This window comes from Salmo salar, chromosome 24 (assembly GCF_965601325.2).
Source record: "Salmo salar chromosome 24, fSalSal1, whole genome shotgun sequence".
NCBI classification, from domain to species: Eukaryota; Metazoa; Chordata; class Actinopteri; order Salmoniformes; family Salmonidae; genus Salmo; species Salmo salar.
The window spans coordinates 39,931,191-39,940,000 of record NC_138314.1 but is presented as its reverse complement, the minus strand read 5'-3'; the positions used below and the strand labels follow the sequence as shown (position 1 = coordinate 39,940,000).

The 8,810-nt window shown below is 41.0% G+C and overlaps 1 protein-coding gene across 1 annotated transcript in view; it reads left to right on the top strand.

The window, feature by feature from the left end:
- The window catches only part of LOC106585833 (histone H1), a 906-nt gene extending 405 nt beyond the window's left edge, over positions 1-501 (top strand). The window contains exon 1 of the mRNA XM_014172504.3: positions 1-501. This exon is cut by the window's left edge and continues 405 nt beyond it. Coding sequence (XP_014027979.1) covers positions 1-208 — 208 coding nt within the window. The 3' untranslated portion in view covers positions 209-501.
- Positions 502-8,810: the final 8,309 nt, after the last annotated feature.

The following is an 8,810-nucleotide window of genomic DNA, read 5'->3' as shown; positions in this document are numbered from 1 at the left end:
TAAAGTCAAGAAGGTGGGGGCCAAGAAGGTCAGGAGAGCGTCACCCAAGAAGGCAGCGGGCGCCAAGAAGTCCCCAAAGAAAACCAAGAGGAAGAGTCCCAAGAAGGCCAAAAGACCTGCAGCAGCAAAAAAGCCCAAGAGCCCCAGGAAGACCAAGCGCAGAGTCGCCAAATCCACCCGGGCTAAAACTGCTCCTAAGAAGAAATAGGCCTACGGTAGATCTACTCGATCAGTTACTCGTGGAAGACCGTGGAATTTATTTTCCCTGCACAGCTTATTAAGAGGCCTCAAGCGCATTTGTACATCCGAAGAATCCATCTCATGAACTTTAATAAGTTTTCTTAGCAGTTTTTTTGTCCTGACAGTGGACTTTGTTTTTTTTTTACAGTGCTGACACTGTTACCTATCTTGCGCTAGCTTTTCATGAATGTGGCGATAGGGGAGGCTCATGGATATTATTGTAAAAAAAAAAAAAAAAATTATTTAATTTAAATTGTTGAATGTTTTATTGTGGAATCATTGAATTTAACCTATATAGGCCTACTGTAAATAGTAAATGAATGATTACAGGTTGGGAGCCTGGATTCCATTGCATTACTCAATTGCGAAATTGAATAGTACCATCTAAACCAAAATAGTCTACAACAGTTGTTCAACTATGTCAGTCAGATAATTAACACGAACATATGTATAGTGTGTTTTAAAGTTTTTAATGGCACGGAAAAGTCGTCCTACCTGATAAAACAGTTGAACTACTGCTAGGCCTAGTTCATATTTATGCACGAGATGCAACGTGTGAAGAGAGTGAAGAGTTAGGCGGGTGTTTAAACCATTAAATCATAAGTGTATTATTGTAACTAAAATAACACATTATCAATCATTATTACCAATAATTAACTAGGCATCGTAGACCTATATGATATTATCATTCATTAGGCTGTAGGTATTCGCAGTAGGCCTATTAAAAACGAGGCTACTGAAAACACTGAAATTACTTTAGGGTTTGTAACAACATACAAAAATAGCAATGTTTTATACAGTTTTGGAATACTTAAATAGTCAAAATGAACCCAAATTATTTTGGCGCCTTTCATATATTGGCATAATGTTAAATCATATTTTGCGCGCGATGCAGACATGGCCTATTCAAACGTTAGAAACATTTGCAAAGGTTGTGACTGAAATGGCTTGTATGCTGCATTGAAACCAGTTCAATGTATTCAAATGATTTGCGGGTAATTTTTATTTACGCTCCCTTTGAGCGCTTGGAGAAGATGCAATGTGTAGCTTTACGCACACCATTACGTACTTCCAAGATACGTGTTGTGCATAGGCTACGCGCAACAAGCCTAAAGACCACCTTTTGGACAGAGAATATTGCGTAAACAAATGTACACGTGGAGCATGCCAGCAGCCAATCATTTAGCAGCACTGATATTGAGTAGATGATTGCAGAGCTTAACCTAATCATGGCTGACAACATTGAGTGGGATAGGGTGTGACGCGAAACATCCGTTGGTGCTGTTATCTAATAGCAAAAACAGGTTCTCAGGGTTAGTGTGTGTGAACACATATCGTCAATATATCCTACCTCTTCACAATGTTTTACCTTTTATTGATGGCCATCAGTGTTGACATAAGATCATTGAGAGGAACGAAATCATTATCATCTCATACTCTATAAAATATGTTAAACGTCATGGCCCTGACAAAGCCGTTGATCATTGGCCTTACCTCATCTTTTCTCTCACCTCACCACCGAGTAAATACATGAAAAGTATTGGCATATAATTCGGCAAATTGACTGAAAGCGCTACACTTATAAGTTACAAATATTTAATTGTGATTTGAAAATCGGCTAATTTAGTGATATGGGTTTTATATTTTGATCGTTTAAATAAACGAATGGTTATGAAGACACAGGAGTTGCCAAATGTCATTGGGGGACAAACGTCGATTGGTGACGGGCGACTCAGCTTGCAATCTGCTGAAGTCATGAAAGCGCTTCGGCGGGATTTTCATTTGGGTGTAACCTTTATGCAACCAGATAACAATATCAATGAACAAACCGTGGACGTGACAATAACGTTTTCTGGCAAGTTGTAGGCTACAGAAATGCATTTGGCACACCCAAATGGCGCATTTTTCGTACCGTTGAGTCAGCCTAGAACCCAAAAGCAATGGCAAGATCCTCCCACTGGCTGTACCGGGGAGAAAGATAGAGGCCTAGCTTGACAGGAGATTGTTAACTCTACATAACATGTTCTTACGGGATCAGGAGCTTCAAATCAGTGACACCATTCTGAAGAGGGAATGCAATGTTGTGTGTCCATTTGACAACAACAAGCATAGGAAATTAGTTTACATGATCTGCTCAAGGTTGGCACTTGTATTGGTCATTACTGGTAAAAAAATACACTACATTACCAAAAGTATGTTGTCACCTGCTCATCTAACATCTCATTCAAAAATCATGGCCATTATATTATATAACATGTTATAATGTTATATAACATCCTCCACTCTTCTGGCACTAGATGTGAAACATTGCTTGGACTTGCTTCCATTCAGCCACAAGAGCATTAGTGAGTGTGAGCGTTACTGAGCACTGATGTTGTGTGTTTACGCCTGGTTAATAGAACAGCATTCCAATTCATCCCAAAGGTGTTCCATGGGGTTGAGGTCAGGGCTCTATGCAGGCCAGTCAAGTTCTTCCACACCGATCTCGACAAACCATTTCTATATAGGCCTTATTTTGTGTACAGGGTATTGTCATGCAGAAACAGGAAAGGGCCTTCCTCAAACTGTACCACAAAGTTGGAAGCACAGAATTGTCTAGAATGTCATTGTATACTGTAGCATTAAGATTTCCCTTCACTGGAACTAAGGAGCCTGAATCATGAAAAACAGCTCCAGACCGTCATTCCTCATCCACCATCTTTACCGTTGGCACTATGCATTGGGGCAGGTAGCGTTCTCCTGGCATCCGCCAAACCCATATGTGAATATGAATTAACATGTTCACAAACACACCATATCCTAAAAACAGGACAGCTCAAAGTAAAATGGACAGTAGCCTATGGAATGAAATTAGGCTACTCATGACTGTTGTCTGGGAGTTTCCCTCATTGGGCTAAACTGTCATGATAATTAGCGATTTCAAGTTTGTAGGCCTATTGGTCAATTCCTGATCTGATCATGAAGAAAAATACGAACTGCACTTTCCAAGAATGCCGGGGACGCTAATCATTTCCCCGACCATTTCTACCGATTTGCGTGCCAATTATGATTTTCAGTTTCATTTCAATAATAACATTTCTCAAAATCATTGTCGAACGGTTACAGAAATAACTTAGAAGCTCAGCTTATTATTAGTGGGGGTCAGAAATCAGACAACGTTTCCACGTCGACAAAGAGAACGGTTAATGACTAATTAATACACGCATTAACAAATGAATGTAACCAAATAATGGCACATTTACTACTGGTGACGTAGGTAATGGGGAATTTACAAAAATCAAAGAGCAAACAATTCACACCATGCAACAATGAATTCACACCATGCAACAATTCATTCACACCATGCAACAACTCATTCACACCATGCAACAATTAATTCACACCATGCAACAATGAATTCACACCATGCAACAATTCATTCACACCATGCAACAATTCATTCACACCATGCAACAATTCATTCACACCATGCAACAATTAATTCACACCATGCAACAATTCATTCACACCATGCAACAATTCATTAGCAATAATTGTCAGGAGTCAGCTGAAGGCATTCTGGAGAGCGGAGTGCTTTCCGGAAAGCTGAGTGGATTCTCCAGAGAGATGTTCCTAATTCTTCGCCACCCACCTTTCCCCTTCTTCTTGTCTCAACTTTCCAAATTATAATCAAGACACATTATGTTTACACATATTTTAGATCCTTTTCACTGAAAAGCAACTCAACAATCAGCTAGGCCTACGATCCTCTGTGGCTAAGTCATGCTCTCTGGTCAAGTATTTTTAATGATTTTATTTACACTTAACACAAATGTAAACGAGACATGTTAATGAGCTGAAATAAAACATACCAGGAATGTTGCATAGGCACAAAAAGCTTATTTCTCTCAAATTTTGTGCACAAATTGGTTTACATCCCTGCTAGTGAACATTTCCCATTTGCCAAGATAATCCATCCATCTGGCAGGTGTGGCATATCAAGAAGATGATTAAACAGCTGGATCATTACGCAGGTGTACCTTGTGCTGGGGACAATAAAAGGCCACTCTAAATGTGCTGTTTTGTCACACAACACAATGTCACAGATGTCTCAAGTTTTGAGGGACCGTGCAATTGGCATGCTGACTGCAGGAATGTCCACCAGAGCTGTGGCCAGAAAATTGAATGTTCATTTCTCAACCATTAGCTGCCTCAAATGTTGTTTTAGAGAATTTGGCAGTACGACCAACCGGCCTCACAACCGCAGACCACGTGTATGGTGTCATATGGGCGAGTGGTTTGCTGATGTCAACATTGTGAACAGAATGCCCCATGGTGATGGTGGGGTTATGGTATGGGCAGGCATAAACTACAGACAACAAACACAATTGCATTTTATCGATGACAATTTGAATGCACAGAGATATCGTGACGAGATCAGATCCTGAAGCCCATTGTCGTACCATTTCAACACGCCGCCATCACCTCCTGATTCAACATGATAATGCAAGGCCTCATGTCGCAATGGTCTGTACACAATCCCTGGAAGCTGAAAATGTATGCAGTTCTTCCATGGCCTGCATACTCACCAGACATGTCACCCATTGAGCATGTTTGGGATGCTCTGGTTCAACGTGTACGACAACGTGTTCCAGTTCCCGCCAATATCCAGCAACTCCTCACAGTCATTGAAAAGAAGTGTGGACAACATTCCACAGGCCAGAATAGAACAGCCTGATCAACTCTATGTGAAGAAGATGTGCAGCGTTGCATGATGCAAATGGTGGTCACACCAGTTACTGACTGCTTTTCTGATCCACGCCCCTACCTTTTTTTAAGGTATCTGTGACCAACATTCCAATCTGTATTCCCAGTCATGTGAAACCAATAGATTAGGGCCTAATGAGTTCATTTCAATTGACTGATTTTCTTATATGAACTGTAACTCAGTAAAATCGTAGAAATTGTTGCATGTTGCGTTTATATTTTTGTTCAGTTTATTTCTGTAAAGACAGGAGTTACACACCGCCTATGGTAGCTGATATTCAGAGCTTGAATAGCCAAAATTATTAGACTTAAGTCTTCGTCAGGTATCAGGACTATAAAGCCAATACAACTGCCTGTTTAACAAAGGTAGGCTACCACATGGATAGGCATTCATCAAAGTACATTGTGGGCCTCACACTGTATAGCCTAGGCTACTATTGTACTTTGTGGAGACAGGAGAGAGGCTATATGTTTGTCTCACCTAGCGCAGCATATACACAACTGTCCAACAATTCATTTCTAACTGATCATTATTCAAAGATGCACCCTCCTGAACAGCCACCATATGTCATGGCATGAACCATAACATTTTACATCCGACTGGAATTCACTATTCATTCAAGATAAGCATGAATACAGTTTAGAACTTCCATTCAGAATGTGAAACAAGACCATTGCAAACTTGATATATGTTAGGAAAATGGACAGTAGGCCTCTGCAGGGTTTTGCTACCATCTATTGGACAGTATTTGGGTCATATCCTGATTCAGCCATTTAGGGTGGTATAGTTGTCCTGATTAGGTATGTACTGTACGAGCCAACACATTGGTTTCCAAATGTAGACATCATCTTATTTGGTCAATCATGGTGATCAGATTAATAGCCATTTCATATGGGCACCAACAGTATTAAAGAGTCAGCTGGTTTAGCATCCAAAATCAAACTGAAAGTGATCAGACTACACTATAATTCACACATATAGCAACAACACATACTGTAACTGCTAAAAACCCTTACAATTATACACTTTACCTTAATTTAACTAGGCAAGTCAATTAAGAACAACTTCTTATTTACAATGACAGTCTACCCCAGCCAAACCCAGGCCAATTGTGTGCCGCTCTATGGGACCCCCAATCACATCTGGATATGATGCAGCCTGGATTTGAACCAGGTACTGCAATGACACCTCTTGCAGAGAGATGCAGTGTCTTAGACCACTGAGCCACTCAGGAGAACCAGATGAAACCAGATAAACAACACCAAGGCCTGATCTCTTGTTATTGAGTATGGCTCATACCACAATATGACATACTGTAAGCCTACAGTTTGAAGAGAAAATCAAACAGCTAAGGAGCAATCTGCAGTCAATAACAGTAACAAAGCAGATACCCCGTCACTGTTTCGGTAAACAGCTAAGGGGCTGGAAAAAACTTAACCACTCCCGTATTCATAGACAGGGATATAAATGCAAGGACTAACCATACATGATATCATAATTATAGTTTTACAAACAATGGAGTAAAACTATATTATATTATGTTTTCTGACAACATTTGAACTAAGTTATATTGTTCAAGAATCAGTAGGTATAATTCATTAAAAGTCCAAAATCCCCTTTAACTTTTTTATATTTGATTTTCAGCATACATCCAGTATATTTTTTGGGGATTGGGCAATGATTGATAAGACTACATGTTGTTATCTCACCTTGTCACATATCTTTTATAGTAGGCTAAATTATTCATTTTTACTGGACCACTGTGAAATCCCCTATGAATCAAACCTGAATTACTGTTCCAAACATGCATGAAACTCCTTTACCAAGATTGGTTCCTCTTTCACATCCTAGTTTCATATCTGCAAATCAAGTCTGATATTTTCTCTGCAGTGATCTTTAAAATAGTTATCAAAAAACATTGTTCCTCTTTGACACAATGGTCTAGTTCATTATATTTTTATTTTTATTTATTAGCGATCCCCATTAGTTCCTGCCAAGGCAGCAGCTACTCTTCCTGGGGCTGACAAAACCAAGGCAGTTATACAATTTTAAAAGCATTACAATACATTCATTACAGAATTCACAACACACTAATAAGTGTGTGCCCTCAGGCCCATACTCCATTAACACATATCTACAACCCAAAATCCATGTGTACGTGTATGAATAGTGCGTATGTTATCATGCTTCACAGTCCCCATGTTCCATAAGGTGTATTTGTATTTGATTTTTAAATCTGAATCTACTTACCTGATGTGGAATAGAGCTCCATGTAGTCATGGCTCTATGTAGTACTGTGTGCCTCCCATAGTCTGTTCTGGACTGTAAAGAGAACTCTGGTGGCATGTCTTGTGGGGTATGCATGAGTGTCTGAGCTTTGTGCTAGTCATTTAAAAAGACAGATCTGTGCTAATGTCAGAATATCAAATAATGTGAAAAGCCGCACTGAAGTCTAACAAAACAGCCCCCACAATCTTTTTTATCATCAATTTCTCTCAGCCAATCATCAGTAATTTGCAGTACATTTGCAGTCAGACTTATCTCGCATTCCTTTTCCCTCATCCCTCTCAACCATACCATCTTTAAATTCCTCGTCAATCCAAGAGGATTTAAACGTTTTTACAGATGGTGTCCAAGATGGAGTAGCAGTCGGACTTGTGTTTTGTCTTGTCCCATCCTGTCCCGTGTATATATCATTTTCTTCGTATATATTTCGTATATACACTGCTCAAAAAAATAAAGGGAACACTAAAATAACACATCCTAGATCTGAATGAATGAAATAATCTTATTAAATACTTTTTTCTTTACATAGTGGGAATGTGCTGACAACAAAATCACACAAAAATAATCAATGGAAATCCAATTTATCAACACATGGAGGTCTGGATTTGGAGTCACACTCAAAATTAAAGTGGAAAACCACACTACAGGCTGATCCAACTTTGATGTAATGTCCTTAAAACAAGTCAAAATGAGGCTCAGTAGTGTGTGTGGCCTCCACGTGCCTGTATGACCTCCCTACAATGCCTGGGCATGCTCCTGATGAGGTGGCGGATGGTCTCCTGAGGGATCTCCTCCCAGACCTGGACTAAAGCATCTGCCAACTCCTGGACAGTCTGTGGTGCAACGTGGCGTTGGTGGATGGAGCGAGACATGATGTCCCAGATGTGCTGAATTGGATTCAGGTCTGGGGAACGGGCGGGCCAGTCCATAGCATCAATGCGTTCCTCTTGCAGGAACTGCTAACACAATCCAGCCACAAGAGGTCTAGCATTGTCTTGCATTAGGAGGAACCCAGGGCCAACCGCACCAGCATATGGTCTCACAAGGGGTCTGAGGATCTCATCTCAGTACCTAATGGCAGTCAGGCTACCTCTGGCGAGCACATGGAGGGCTGTGCGGCCCCCCAAAGAAATGCCACCCCACACCATGACTGACACACCGCCAAACCGGTCATGCTGGAGGATGTTGCAGGCAGCAGAACGTTCTCCACGGCGTATCCAGACTCTGTCACGTCTGTCACATGTGCTCAGTGTGAACCTGCTTTCATCTGTGAAGAGCACAGGGCGCCAGTGGCGAATTTGCCAATCTTGGTGTTCTCTGGCAAATGCCAAACGTCCTGCACGGTGTTGGGCTGTAAGCACAACCCCCACCTGTGGACGTCAGGCCCTCATACCACCCTCATGGAGTCTGTTTCTGACCGTTTGAGCAGACACATGCACATTTGTGGCCTGCTAGAGGTCATTTTGCAGGGCTCTGGCAGTGCTCCTCCTGCTCCTCCTTGCACAAAGGCGGAGGTAGCGGTCCTGCTGCTGGGTTG